Source organism: Saimiri boliviensis, chromosome 4 (assembly GCF_048565385.1).
Source record: "Saimiri boliviensis isolate mSaiBol1 chromosome 4, mSaiBol1.pri, whole genome shotgun sequence".
Lineage (NCBI taxonomy): Eukaryota > Metazoa > Chordata > Mammalia > Primates > Cebidae > Saimiri > Saimiri boliviensis.
In genome coordinates, this window is record NC_133452.1 from 11,062,716 (window position 1) to 11,078,230 (window position 15,515).

At 48.0% G+C, this 15,515-nt stretch overlaps 1 protein-coding gene across 1 annotated transcript; it reads right to left on the reverse strand.

Annotated features, from left to right (window-relative positions):
* Positions 1-8,864: 8,864 nt before the first annotated feature.
* Positions 8,865-10,112, reverse strand: LOC101039178 (glyceraldehyde-3-phosphate dehydrogenase). The gene has a single exon (XM_039467603.2). It carries the CDS (start codon positions 10,039-10,041, stop codon positions 9,034-9,036), a length of 1,008 nt encoding a protein of 335 aa, XP_039323537.1. The 5' UTR covers positions 10,042-10,112; the 3' UTR covers positions 8,865-9,033.
* Between the last annotated feature and the right edge of the window lie 5,403 nt (positions 10,113-15,515).

Sequence of the window (15,515 nt, forward strand, 5' to 3'; positions counted from 1 at the left end):
TAAAGATCACTGTTCAAAAAAACGTATATTGATTGATCCTGTTTTAATTTCCATAGAGGTCTAGAAGAATCGGTTTATATGAATGTCTGGAAAGAGCTGCATTGAAATGCTGACAGTGATTAGCTTTGATGCAGAAATTTTTGCCGGTTTTTTTCTTTTTATCTATTATCCATATTTTATTTTTTCTAAAATCAACATATAGTTTTTTAAGTTATTAAATATTTCTTTAGAAAACTCAAACTGAAGCAGTAGCAGGAGGAAGGGATGTTTGTTGAGCCTGGCGTTGGGACCTTGTGTTCTAAGCAAGAATGTAAACCTTTCCTCCTACGGCTTGTGTCCTCACTTCTCTGGCTTCGTTTCACATCTTCTAAGTGCTGGCAGTAAATCACGCAGGATAGCGTAAGAAGGTGTTCTCAAAGTAATTTTACCGTTTCATTAGAAAGAAACGTTGGCATAGAAGAGAAATAACAAGTCTTCCTATTTTCAGAAACAGAAGTATCCAAATTTAGTTGAGGATCAAGAACAATCACAAGTGCAAGAGTAACAGCCCAGGAAACGCTTGATGTTAAATGAATTGTAGCTTGTTAACTCATTTACAAATGAGGGTAAATTGAAATTGTCAGGACTTGTTGGTGTTAAATGAATTCGACACCTGTTAAATGAAATGAAACTTCAATTTGTTTAAGGGGTGGACTCCCCGTAGTGTTTTCTATGGAACCTCCGTCCTGGAGCAAAGGAGAAGGAGGAACGATCAGAGTTGCATTTAAACCACACAGCCAGACTTAAAGGGGCAGCAGCAAGCTCTGGTGCATGCCAAAATTCAGAGCAGAAATTGTTGCCGGAAACCAAACTGCTCTTTAAGACTTGAGAAGGGGAAGGGTCTGTGTAACCAGTAGAAATAGCCAAAGCGTACCGCTCACTTAAAATAGGCACACTGAGAACCTCCTGTCTTACAGTCCTGCACTCTCGGAAACAGAAGTTTCGTAGGTTGCTTTTTCTTTTTGATGACATTTAGCAAGTTCCCTGTCATTCAGACACGCGTTCATGCCACAGGCGCTGGTCAGGTGAGTGCTGCCTGCGGACACAGAGCTGACCTTAGGAAAGCGCTCACAGCCGGTGGAGAAACCCAATGGAGAATTCATGCCAGTGCAGTGTGGTCTGCGCCAACACGGAGGGCAAAGTGGCCAGGGCAGCACCAAGAAGGAGGCCTCCCCGCTGGGGAAACAGGGAAGCTTCTAGAAGAGACGACACTGGGCCAGGTCTTCTAGGCAGAGAAGAGTGTTGAAAAACGTGCGTTTTGAATGAAGAGACCTGCCGAACAGGCTTTGTGTGAGCAACGTGGCTGTTGATCCACCTGGGTGCAGGTGGGCTAAGACCAAAAAGGGCGTTAGCAAAGGGCAGTGGGACAGGAGTTGGTTTCATAGGTTTGGATAGTTTTTTGGGGGGTGGGGTGTTGCAGAGTAAGTTCAGTGACAGTGGTGGGTGTTAGGGGCAAGGCGTATACATGACCAGAAGTTCAGTTACAATGGCAGGGTTGGGTGAGAGGTATTTACATTATCATAACAGTTAAGATGGCAGGGTTGGGTAAGAGGTATTTAGGTTATCGTAAGAACAGTTAAGATGGCAGGGTTGGGTGAGGGGCTTGTCCAGGAAAGCTCCAATGGGCGATCAGGGACAATGGCAAATGCAGGCAGGGGGTGGGAGGCATTAGCCAGGCAAGCAGGACTTCAGACTTGCAGGCTCCCGGCTTGCATTTGGAGACCTGACAAAGAGTATTGCAGGCAGAGAACATCCTGACACAGACCTAGAGTCGCAAAACAAAGGGAGGCCCAGGACAAAAGACCCGTGAACTGTTCCCCTTTGAACTGCTGGGAACCTACGGCAGGAAGGTGACATGATTGGATGTGTGCTTTAAAATGAAAATCTGCCTGCCGTTGAGAGGGTGGGGTGGCGGAAGTAGGGAGCTTGCTGTTTTGCGGTAAGCCACACAGGAGAGATAAGAGCCTGGGTGGTAGCCGAGAGAACTGGGAGCTTGTGAGACACTTCGGAGGAAGAAATCAACAAGGCTTGCCTCAGATTAGACACAGTAGGTAAGAGAAAGGGGTCACTTTACATGAATAAACCTTTTTGGGAAAAAGTAGATAAATTGATTCGTGACTAACAACTAGCTGCTTTGCCAAAAAAAAAAACCGCAAAAAATAATCATTTGATAGAGTTCACCATTTTTGATCTTCTTACAAAAACAAGAGTAGTAATATGGTTTGGCTGTGTCCCCACCCAAATCTCATCTTGAATTATAGTCCCCAAAATCCCCACATGTCCTGGGAGGGACCCGGCAGGAGGTAATGAATCCTGGGGGCAGTTCCCTCCATGCTGTTCTCCTGATAGTGAGTGAGTTCTCAGGAGATCGGAGGGTTTTATTCCGGGCTTTCCCCACTTCCCTCTGCACACCTCCCTGCTGCAGCCATGTAAAGAAAGAGGTGTTTGCTTTCCCTTTTTCCATGATTGTAAGTTTCCTGAGGCCTGCCCAGCCTCTATGTAACTGTGATTCAATTAAAGCTCTTTCCCTTATAATTACCCAATCTCGGGAAGTTCTTTATAGCAGCATGAGAACAGATTGATACAAGTCGTAGATGGCCTACGATATCAGAGACATTCAGTTCAGACAGGCTTCTTTGAAGAATCTCCTAACGTTTCAGGCAGAAACAAAAGCAAGCTAAATTTGTGCTTTTCCTTTGGTTTCTTTAAACAATTTCAAAGCTAAGGAGACTGACCTAAAATTGCTACAGTATCCGATTTTGGAAGAGAAGATACATTGAAAGCTAAAGGGCACAGGAGAGCATGTTTCGTTTGCAGTTAGGGAGTTCATTTAACCTTCAGCCTTGGCCTTACGGTCTGTCCCAAGGCGGGCAGCCTCCTTCCTCTTGCACCACTAGATACCAGAGGAGAGAAGCTTGCCCTCTCTTAGTTTCTTTCTCATTTTAAGTGCTTATCTCTGATCTCTGGCTTTTCCCTTCCTAGTTAAGTTTCTTATTATGCACAAACTATAATGCTTATAATAACAAAAAGGCCACTGCAAACACAAGGAGACCCACTGGAGGGCCACCAGAGGGCGTGGACTTCCCGGAACGTGGCCTCTTCGGTACGTGATGGGCTCAGGGAGGGGATGAGAAGAAGCACAGAGAGGAATAGAGCTGGGCAATTGCCGTGAGCACAGAGAATGCCCCCGCCCCAGCCCCACCCCAGTCTCTGCTAAGGCCAAAACTCAGAATTACCCTGTAATTATTTATTTTCTTTTTAATCCCAATGAAATAAAAATAAGGGTTATTCCAGGGATCTAGAGGTAGGCAGAGACTCCTGGAGAAGGAGGAAATAATCTTTTCCAAGGATGGTTCGGAGATGTTTTTGGTCATTTATCATTTGGGTAAAGATTGGGGATGGGATTGTTCTAGACACCCCTGTGAGGTCTGCCTCCTCCCAGGGAGACACAGGTAACCCTGAGATGGAAACTTAGTGTCTCCCCTCGCCTGTCACAGCGGCAGCAATTTGAAAGATTAGGATTAATGCTTTACTCCCTCGGGAAGACAAAGAGACAACAGGAGAAAGAGTTTTATGGGCTGGTGGTTGTCCAAGGCTCTGTCTGTTGCCAAAGGATGGAATGATCTTGGCATGGTGTCAACAGGGAGAGTTCCTGAGGAGGCGGCTGCCTCTCGGTAGCAGGGGCCCTTCCTAGTTATTGCTAGTCACTGCGGGTCACATTATGACCTGCCCTTTGCTCTTTGTGACTCATTGAGGCCACCATCCTTACACCAGTTCAGGGCCATATGCAGGGCTTGATTCTGTTTCCTGCTTGGCCACTGGGCACCATCCCATGAGGGCCTGATGTCAGCAATGCTTTTCCACTGTTGTGTAGCCCCCCAGCCTGCTCGATGCAGGAACTGGCTAGCATTGAGTAGGCAGTCATTTGCATAACAGATTTATTTATGTAATTTACTCCTTCTATGAGTGGCTGGTGACACTCCGATTTAGCAAACCCATCTTCACCTCTGACATTTTGGGGCACAAGGTCAACCCAGTGACCCCCTGATTCCATGAATCAGTGAAGATTTCCCACATAGAAAATCATTGTCCTGTTGTAGCATGACTTATCAATACACATCATATCTGCTGAAATATGATTGTAATGTCACTTAAAAGTCTGAAATATCAATAAAGAGGGTTCCTTGAGTGGTTGTCCACAATCCAAATGCTGATTGAGACAGAATCAGCCTATGGTGCTTCAGAAAGATTGTTCCCAAAGAAGGAAGATCCCCTAGGCTGTGTCTTTATGAAAAGAAGCAATATTTTGCAGAGGCTTTCTCACTGGAGACACAGACTGATTTCAGAGCCATGCCATGCTCCATGGGGTACTGCTGCCACGTGCAGCCCCAGAATGTTTCTGCTCATCTCTCCCTGCCAAGTTTCCAGAGGTACAGAGCCCTGGCATTCTTTCTTGAGTTGACTCCAATTGTCAAGACACTGGCAAGCCATCAGAGGCGCTCCTCCACCTCCCCACACACAGCAACAATCCCGAAGATTTGGGTGAAATACCTGCCCTGAGCACCTCAGAAAAGTCCCTGACTTACTGGCTGGAGGTGGAAGTCACCTGCTCTCCCAGCTCCTCTGAAGGAAACCGACCTGCATTTGCTAGATTTGGAATTATCTGCTCACACCTGAGGGTAAAGCTCAGAGCGTGAGAACTGCAGCCTTACCCACAGAATCACTCATTCCTGTGCCCTCAACCCATGGAACTGATTTTCTTAAAATGTGTTTAAAATTATAAAAGTTTGCTCCTTTGGAAACTTTATTTCCGTTGGGGCACAGAATTACGATATAATGTAAAGTAGAATTTGTTTCTTTCGTTAGCTGTAAGAAATTTGCTCAAAAGCAGTCTCTGCCTAACAGACAAACATGGGGAACATGAAACTGAAACAGGAGAGTTCCCCAATTGTCCTCAAAGGACGTGAGGGAGCATGCAAAGGTGCGGAGGCCAGGACAAGCCCTTTTGGGCTCTGGCCCCACCCACAGCAGCATCTAGGGATGGGTGTCTGTGACTCCCAAAGCCCAAGTGGGTGTGTGTTACAAAGCTCTTTCAGATTTGCCATCTGGGCTTGTGTGCTAATCAGCTCAACGGACCCTCTGCCTTATCATAAGGGCTGGGGGCCAGTGTGACAACCTTCTGTATCCTGAGCTCTTGCCCAGTATCTTGAAAGACTGGAATCACATATGAGCTCAAAGAATGAGTGCAAGGTTTTATTGAGTGGTAGAGGTGGCTCTCAGTGAGATGGATGGGGAGCTGGAATGGCGGATAGAGTGGGAAGGTGGTTTTCCCCTGGAAGTCTAGGGAAGTCTGCTGGGCAACCCGACTTTTCTCTGACTGCCCGGCCAACCCCCCTTGGCATTCCGAAGTCCCTCCTCTTCTCTCTTTGCTGTGTTGTTCCTCTGCCGGCGGTCTGCTGGGCCACTGGTCCGCTGGTCTGCTGGTCCCAACGTTTGGCTGCTGTGTGTGTATGCTGTCTCAGATTTATATGGGGGTGGGGTGGCAGGCCAAAAGGTAACTTTTTGGCTGGGAAAACAGAAATGCCTGTGCTTATTTAGGACTGCAGGTCTTCAGGCTTGAGGGTGGGGCCTTTGTCAGGAGCTGCCCTCTTCTACCCAGTGTTGCTGTCTCCTGTCCGTATCAAAACAAGAGGCAATCTGAAAGAAAACAGAGAATGTACTTTATTCCTTCTATGAGCTTTTCGAAAAGTTGAACCGACCACTCAGAGTCTTCATAAAATGTCTTACAATTGTTAATAAAATCAAACACACAGCCCTAATAAGCGGCTGGCAGCGATCTAAGCACTCCACCTAGAAGAACTTGTGTAATACTCTCTCAACCCAATCGGGTGATAAGAACTATTATTACCGATATTTTACAGACAGGAAACTGAGGCACAGACAGGTTACGTAACTCACCCATGAGCATGGCTGGTCCATGGCAAAGCTGGATGCAAAATTCTCAAAGCAGAGGTTGCACTTTGCTGTCCTGATCCCTAAAAGGGATAAATAACTAAAGACTATTATGAATTACTTTGCAAGTTACCTGGGGAAAAACAGACAGCTCAAAACAGCTAAACAACACCCTTGGGGATGACCCCGTGGAACCCCAGGAGGTAAGGGCCCCCAGACCATTCATTCCACCTCTAGGCGCAGACACCTGTGTTCAGGCCACCAGCCTAGGTAGAGATCTCAGGATTCCCACATTAGCAAAGCTCATGGCTCCCACTGGCTCCTCCCTCGGAGCTGGTTTCCAGCAGCTCATCCTCATTCCCAGGCATCTTTCTCTCAGTGGTTGGGAGAAACAGAACCTCCCTGAACTGAATCTCTCTGAGATATAAATGACCAATATCCTTGAGAAGACGTTTGTCTGTTCAATAAGGTATTTCTCAACTCAGAAGCTCTCTAACGGGTAGAAATACAGACAATGTGGCAGAGAGTAGAGAATTCAGTGTCATGCAAGGGATACAGTTTTTCGGTTTTGTCTTTTGCTTTACTTTTTTTTCCTTGAGATAAAATTCACATATCAAAAAGTCGTGCAACCATCGCTGCTAATTCCAGACCATTTTTCTCACCCCAAAAAGAAATCCTGCACCTATTAGCAGTCTCTCTGCACGGCCCCCAGGCTCAAGCCCTTGGTAACCAGGAATCTGCCTTCTGTCTCCATAGATCTGCCTATTCTATTTCTATTTCACGTAAATGAAATCATATCACAGGTGTTTTTTGTGTCCGGCTTCCTTCAGTTAGCATATTGGTTCAAGGTTCATCCATGTTGTGGCATCAATCAGTCCTTCATCCCTTTTTACAACAGTATAATATTCCATGGTGTAGAGAAACCCCATATTGCTTATCTACTCATTAGTCGGTAGGCATTTGCACTATTTCTACTTTTTGGCTGTTAGGAATAAGGCTGCCGCGAATATTCTTGCACAAGTCTTTGTGTGGACATATGTTCTCAGTTATCTTGGGGTACACCAAGGATATTTGCTGCTGGGTCATATGGTAATAGAATAGTATCTGAATACAGAAAGTTTAAAAGAATCCATTAAATAATAGGACCTAGGTGACTGCGTACTTAGAACTGTGTGGCCTCAGGCAATCCAAGTAACCTCTCTGAATCTCAGGTTGACTTTTCGATTAGTGGTGTCGTTTTGTATGTTGAATGTCTTAAATTAAAATGTTTGCCTTTCGGTGTCCTTGTGAAGATGAAAATGATGGAAGTAAAGGTGTTTATAAACTAGACAGTGGGCTCTTGAGCTCCCGTCCTATAAACCCTGGCAGATAAGGCCCGATGGCAGGGTGACCACTCACACAGGTGGGCTAGGGACACCAGCCTGCAGCAGGAGCTCTGCCTTTAGCTGGGATCATAGCTGCAATGAGTTAGTTCATGAAGTGACTGAAGAAGGAGATTCTTCACATGGGAATTTCCAGTGCAGTTCGAAGCCAGAGTAGGCAATATTTTAGCTACACACACTGCAGGCACGCACAGGGCACGCTATGCTTGCTGTATACAGGGTGAGCTGGCATGCACACGCACGCACGCACACACACACACACACACACATAGGTTCTCAGATGGGGCCAGATCAGGCCACACTCCTTGGGAAGCTCACCCAAGCTGACACAGGCAGGGAGCCTCCATGCTCTGTAATTCACCCGGGACCTCACTTCCTTCAAAAAGCCTCTTTCTTTCCTGGACAATCTCTGTCCATGTCCTTTGAAAAAGGCCTGACCTCTGTCCTGTGTCCTCGGGCTCTGCTTCCGTGGCTTCTCTATGGGTAGAGCTTAGCATCTGAGAAACTGGTCTGTCATTAACCCACAGGACAGGGACAAAGACAACCTGGGATTGAATTCCAGCTCTCTGCTTGCTAGCTGTGTGGCCTCGAGTAAGTTATTTGGCCTCTCTGGGCTTCAGTGTCCTCCTCTGTCACATGGGGATGATGAGAGTTTCTGCCTTGAAGGGTTATGGCCGAGATAAAATGAGACCTGCCATAGAGCACGTGCCCAGCCCAGAGCAAGTAGCTACAAGGTTTCAGCTGGTGTTATCATTATTATCAATCATCTGTGGCTCCTGTCTTCCCTCAAAGCAACTAGTCATGGCCACATAATGATGTTTCTGTGGACAGTGGGCCACAAATACAACAGCAGCCCCATGAGATTATGACAGAGCTAACAATTCTTGCTGAAAATTTCCTAGACACACCTCGATGATCATGACCTTGTGTAGACCTAAGACAATGTGTGCGTTTGTGTCTTAGTTTTTAAATGAAAAAGTTGAAAAAGTAAAAGTAAATTTTAAAACATTTAAATATATAGAATAGGCCAGGCGTGGTGGCTTACACCTGTAATCCCAGTACTTTGGGAGGCCAAGGTGGGCAGATCACCTGAGGTTGGGAGTTTGAGACCAGCCTGACCAACATGGAGAAACCCTGTCTCTACTAAAAATACAAACTTAGTTGGGTGTGGTGGCACATGCCTGTAATCCCAGCTAGTCAGGAGGCTGAGGCAAAAGAATCACCTGAACCCAAGAGGCAGAGGTTGTGATGAGCCAAGATCATGCCATTGCACTCCAGCCTGGGCAACAAGAGTGAAACTCCGTCTCAAAAAAAATTAAATTTAATTAAATTTAAAAGTATATATGTATATAAAGAATATTTTTGTGCAGCCTTACCTTCTGCTCGTGTTTTAAGCTAAGTGTTATCACAAAAGAGTCAAAAAGTGAAAAAAAATTAAGTTTGTAACTTATTATTTTTTTTTTTTTCTGAGCACAGGGGACTTATTGATGGTACACGACAAGGTGGGGCTCCCTAGGCCCCTCCCTCTTCAAGGGGTCTGCATGGAAACTGTGAGGAGAGGCAATTCAGTGTGGTGGGGGATTCAGTGTGGCAGGGACTCCCCAGCAGTGAGGGCCTCTCTTCCTCTCGTGCTCTCGCTGGGGCTGGTGGTCCAGGGGTCTTACTCCTTGGAGGCCATGTGGGACATGAGGTCCACCACCCGGTTGCTGTAGCCAAATTCATTGTCATACCAGGAGATGAGCTTGACGAAGTGGTCGTTGAGGGCAATGCCAGCCCCAGCATCGAAGGTGGAAGAATGGGTGTCGCTGTTGAAGTCAGAGGACACCACCTGGTGCTCAGTGTAGCCCAGGATGCCCTTGAGGGGGCCCTCCGACGCCTGCTTCACCACCTTCTTGATGTCATCATATTTGGCAGGTTTTTCCAGACGACAGGTCAGGTCCACCACTGACACGTTGGCAGTGGGGACACGGAAGGCCATGCCAGTGAGCTTCCCGTTCAGCTCAGGGATGACCTTGCCCACGGCCTTGGCAGCACCAGTAGAGGCAGGGATGATGTTTTGGAGAGCCCCACGGCCATCACGCCACAGTTTCCCAGAGGGGCCATCCACGGTCTTCTGGGTGGCAGTGATGGCGTGGACAGTGGTCATGAGTCCTTCCACGATACCAAAGTTGTCATGGATGACCTTGGCCAGGGGTGCTAAGCAGTTGGTGGTGCAGGAGGCATTGCTGACGATCTTGAGGCTGTTGTCATACTTCTCATGGTTCACGCCCATCACGAACATGGGGGCATCAGCAGAGGGGGCAGATATGATGACCCTTTTGGCTCCCCCCTGCAAGTGAGCCCCAGCCTTCTCCATGGTGGTGAAGACGCCAGTGGACTCCACCACGTACTCGGCGCCAGCATCGCCCCACTTGATTTTGGAGGGATCTCGCTCCTGGAAGATGGTGATGGGATTTCCATTGATGACAAGCTTCCCGTTCTCAGCCTTAACAGTGCCATGGAATTTGCCATGGGTGGAATCATACTGGAACATGTAGACCATGTAGTTGAGGTCAATGAAGGGATCATTGATGGCGACAATATCCACTTTACCAGAGTTAAAAGCAGCCCTGGTGACCAGGCGCCCAATACGACCAAATCCGTTGACTCCGACCTTCACCTTCCCCATGGTGTCTCAGGGATGTGGCTGGTGATAGGAGACAAGGTGGGGCTGTCTGTTGAACAGGAGGAGCAGAGAGCCAAGTTTGTAACTTAAACGTTACCGTAAACGAAGGTTAATTTACCATTGAAGAAATTGATAGGTTTAGCGTAACCTAAGTGTGCAGTGTTTATAAAGTCTACGGTAGCGTACACTAGTGTCCTTGGCCTTCACAGTCACTCCCCAGTCACTCATTGGCTCACCCAGAGCAACTGCCCGTCCTGCAAGCTCCATGTGAAGTACGCTATGCAGGGGACCCATTATTAATCTCTTCTACTGTATTTTGACTGTAGCTTGTTCGCGTAGGTACAAATACAATTGCATTATAATGGCCCACGGTATTCGGTGCAGTCACACGTGGTACAGGTTTGTAGCCTAAGAGCAATGGGGTTCACCGTACAGTCTAGTGTGTAGTAGTCTGGCCCATCTAGATCTGTGCAAGTACACTCTGTGGTCTGTGCACATGACAAAAATCACCTAACAACACATTTCTCAGAATGTATCCCTGTTTTTAAGTGCTGCGTGGCTTTATATGCAATGTAGCTGGGGTCTTCTTCCTATCCAAGCCCTTGTCTCACCTGGTGTTTAGTGCTGAAATCCCAGCCCTGGTGGCAGGTGGGTAGGAGGAGGCTTGGAGGCAGGTAGGCTGTTCGGCACTGGGCAGGCACCAGCAGGTGTGCGGATGTTCTATTTACAGCACTCTTTAAGAGTCTTCGCAAATCTTACCTGACATGTAGGTACACTGCCTTTCCCTAAAACTGGTCCTGCTCACAATTTTGTTTGCACCAGCAAATGTATCTATTGCTTTCTGGACCCTCGTTTCTGATCCAGAACTTTCACTGTGTGTAATATAATGCAAAATTCCTAACTCCTTTGTGGTCTGGCCCACCCTTAGGTTTAGTCTCCCCTAATTACCCTCCCGTAAGCTGCAAGCAGGCTCGCTCTTCCAGTGGCCTCCAAAGCTCTCTGCTTTCCTGCCTCACTGCCTCTGCCAGCCCTCCACCGAAACAGACCTTCCCCAGCCCCTCCCAGCCATCTCCACCATCAACCCAGCTCAGAAGTCGCCTTTCCAGGAAGTCCTGTAAGATCTGCACTGCTGCCTCTGCCTCGTATTCCCATAGCATTAATAGCATTCTTCTAGAACATTCTCTCTTGTATTATGATCATTTCTATACATGCCTTCTCACTGACACCACGCTGTGAGTTATTTTAACTTTGTTATTTGTACCACTGTCTTTCATTTTTGTAGCATCCTGTAAGGAACTTCAGATAATTAAGTATTTTCAATTTGGTTGAGTCAAATGATTTGCACCCTTCAAAACAACTGAGTTTTAACATTCACTCTAAATAACCAGGATGACCATGGTATAATTTATATCAATAAGAACTCCTACAGCTCTTGAATCTAGACAGGCAGCCTAATGCTGAAAGTCAGTATTGTGACAGCAGGCACACTCTGCCTTTCCCTGAAGCTGGTCCTGCTGAGATTTTGTTTGCAACGACAAAGGTGTGTCTCGCCTTCTCTGGTCCTGGGACTCAGGTACATTTTTAGCCTCTCTGTGTTTCAGTTTCCTCATGGATTAAAAAAGGATAACAACAGTACTGACTTCACAGGATTGCTGTGAGGAGAAAATCAGTTAGCATTTTCCTAGTTTTCTGTAGGAAAGTGCCTGGCATGGAGGAAACACCCAGTAAATATTAGCTGGAATTCCACCTCAAGACCACCTCACCGCTGGCTCTTACCCTTAGAGGCCTGGAAAACAGCCATTTAGATGCTGTAGTTACCAACTCTCACCAGTAGGAGACACCCAATCGCCACAGTTGTGATCATTTCCCTTCAAGATGGAGCCCAGGGTGGAGAATTCCGTTTGGGAATGGAGGTAAAGGTGCTTTTATAAATATCAAGAAAATCTTGGGGTCTAAAAGTCATACATGGCCCTTTGCAAGAGGTTGCACGGAGAGGACGTTTGGCAAATTCCATTGTACCTTTCTCTACACAGCACCTGCTTAGAAAGGGCAAAAGTTGTGGCAGTGGCGAGGAGGTGTGGGACAGCCCCAAGGTTGGGGAGGGCCCCCAGGGAGGTGCGGGATGGCCCCCAAGGTGGGGGAGGGCCCCCAGGGAGGTGTGAGAGGGCCCCCAAGGTGGGGGAGGGCCCCCAGGGAGGTGTGGGATGGCCCCCAAGGTGTGAGAGGGTCCCCAAGGTGTGGGAGGGTCCCCAAGGTGGGGGAGGGCCCCCAGGGAGGTGTGGGATAGCCCCCAAGGTGGGGGAGGGCCCCCAGGGAGGTGTGGGATGGCCCCCAAGGTGTGAGAGGGTCCCCAAGGTGTGGGAGGGCCCCCAGGGAGGTGTGGGAGGGCCCCGATGGAGGTGTGGAATGGTCCCCAAGGTGTGGGATGGCCCCTGAGGTGTGGGATGGCCCCCAAGGTGTGGGAGGGACCCCAAGGTGTGGGATGGCCTCCAAGGTGTGGGATGGCCCCCAGGGAGGTGTGGGATGGCCCCCAAGGTGTGGGATGGCCCCCAGGGAGGTGTGGGATGGCCCCCAGGGAGATGTGGGATGGACCCCCACAGATACCCAGGAAGGAGGACCTGGATCTGTAGTTGGCAATGCATATATTTAATTTGATTCCAAGATTTCTTCCAGGATTGGCTAAATAGATCCACCCATCCTGGCTTGTGAGGTCACCCCCTGAACGTAGGGTCCAGTCCACATGTGTTCACCCTCCTATCAACTTGTTCCTCCATTTCTTTCTCCAGCCAGACTGTTAGTCTGTACCCTGGGCCCTGAGCATGCCTGGCCCATTCTCAAGCCTGCCCTGGTCTTGCTGGCATTTCCAATTCCAGCTCATACCTCATTTCCTCCAAGCCTTCCCTGACCTCTTTAGTCGGGAAAGCTCCTCGTCCACCAAGCCTCTCCCACTGGCCTTTCCCCAGTAAGGCACTTTCTCCATTGCTGCCTGTTGGGTCACTTGCCCTTCCATATAGCACCATGAGGACAGGGACACTCTTTGTTTGCACCTCCCCACGAGTCCACAGAGGGTTCTGCACGGATCCTGGGAGATGTTGACTGTGGAAGGACTGAGAAGGGCCAGGTAACTCGCAGGTGTGCAAGAGTGAATGGAAACTGCTGAAATCTCCACTATAGACAGAGGGGAAAAAATCCTACTAGAAACAAGTTACCTTGCCCCTGGGTTTGAGTTTAAGAGCTATTTTCTCCAATTTGATCATCAAAATATGGCAAGGGAACACTGTTGCCATGAAGTCTTTTTTTTTTTTTTTGAGACGGAGTTTCGCTCTTGTTACCCAGGCTGGAGTGCAATGGCGCGATCTCGGCTCACCACAACCTCCACCTCCTGGGTTCAGGCAATTCTCCTGCCTCAGCCTCCTGAGTAGCTGGGATTACAGGCACGCACCACCATGCCCAGCTAATTTTTTTGTATTTTTAGTTGAGACGGGGTTTCACCATGTTGACCAGGTTGGTCTTGATCTCTTGACCTCGTGATCCACCCGCCTCAGCCTCCCAAAGTGCTGGGATTACAGGCTTGAGCCACCGCGCCCGGCGCCATGAAGTCTTATGAAGACCTTGCATGTTATCCGGGCCTCCGGTCCCCTCCTCTCTCTCTAACAAAATATACTTTAAATTTTTCACTTGTGGGCCAGGCACAGTGGCTCACACTGGTAATCCTAGCACTTAGGGAGGCCGAAGTGGGCAGATTGCTTGAGCCTACGAGTTCAAGATCAGCTTAGAAAACATAGCAAAACCCCATTTATGCAGGAAAAAAAAAAACCTACAAAAAATAGCCTTCCATGGTAGCAGGTGCCTGTAGTCCCAGCTACTCCAGAGGCTGAGGCAGGAGGATCACTTGAGCCAGGAAGGTCGAGGCTGCAGTGAGCCTTGATTGCACCACTGCACTCCAGCCTGGAAAATAGAACAAGACCCTGTCTCGAAATAAGAAAATCGCTTGTGATTTTGTTTATTTACTATTTGGTGAATGAACTCGTTAGAAGTCGCATCATCAGCCACCCACTCCGGTCAGCCGTGCGCCAGGAGAGACAGGGAGGCCAGAGCCGGGGCAGCTCCCACCTTCCTGGGACATGACATCATCTCATTTGTTCATTCAGCAGAAACTTCGCACACTCTTACAAAGCACCCAGCCCTGTACTAGGTGAGCTCTGAGTATAGAAAACGGAGTAAAAGGGTGTGGTCCCTTGTGCTCAGGGCACACATTATCCATTGGAGGAGACAGCTAAACCAGGCACGAGTCACCAAGTTCCCAGTTTCTCAGAGGGTTTCATGAAGGTGTTAGATATACAGAATCACTCTAACACTATGTCTGAAACAAAAATACTTTCCATTAGAGAGCGAAGTTGTCTCTTTTCCTCCCTGGCTGTCTGAGGATAGGCCACCATCATGAACGACACAGTAACTATCCACACTAGAAAGCTCATGCCCAGCTGACTACTTCATAGGAAACAAATGGTCACTGATGTCCTTCACCCTGGGAAGGCTGCAGTGCCTAAGACAGAAATTCAGGAAAAGCTAGCCAAAATGTACAAGCCCACACCAGATGTCATCTTCATATTTGGATTCAGAACTCATTTCGGTGGTGGCAAAACAACCGGCTTTGGCATGATTGACGATTCTCTGGATTATGCAAAGAAAAAAGCACGCAAACATAGACTTGCAAGAGATGGTCTATGTGAGAAAAAGACATCAAGAAAGCAATGAAATTAACACAGGAACGGAATGAAGAAAAGTCAGGGGGAATGCAAAGGCCGATGTCAGTGCTGGCAAAAAGCAGACGGAGTAAAGGCGCTGCGATGATGTTATCTGTGACCGCTCCGGATTTTTCATGAGAAGACTAATAAACTAAAAACTGTCAAAAAAAAAAAAAAAGAGCAAGATTGTAGGAATATTTTGAGGGCAAGGAAAGGAAGAGCAATCCTTCACTCTACTGCCCCAAAAAATCTCCCGCCTGGTCTCTGATAGTTTCATTTCTTTTCAAGAGAAAATAAAGCATTACATTTCATAAAAGACAAGGCTTAGAAAGCTGACTTCAGCTGCTGCCATATTCCTGATGGGAGCAAGGAAACACAGGAGAAAACAAAGCATACCCATTTTACAGATGAGGAGACTGAGGCTCTGTGAGGAGGGCTGAGCAGGTTGGCTGGGATCGCGGGTGAGTTAGAGGAGGTGGCACTGCTCCAGCCCAAATCTCCTGCTTCTCAGGCATCCCTCTCTCCCTGTCTCCTCCATTTAACCCTGCGTGCCAGCTCAGGGCACCAGTCTTGGGTATAGTGGGCTCTCTGCTGCCTCGTGGGGTCCCACCAGGATTAACTTTCACGAAGCCAGGTAGAGAAAGGCTGAGGACGAGCAGCCTCAGTGCAGGTTGCGAAGGCCCAGCCCCGCTGAGCAGGGGCACAGAGCCAGGCTGCTAGATGCCATAC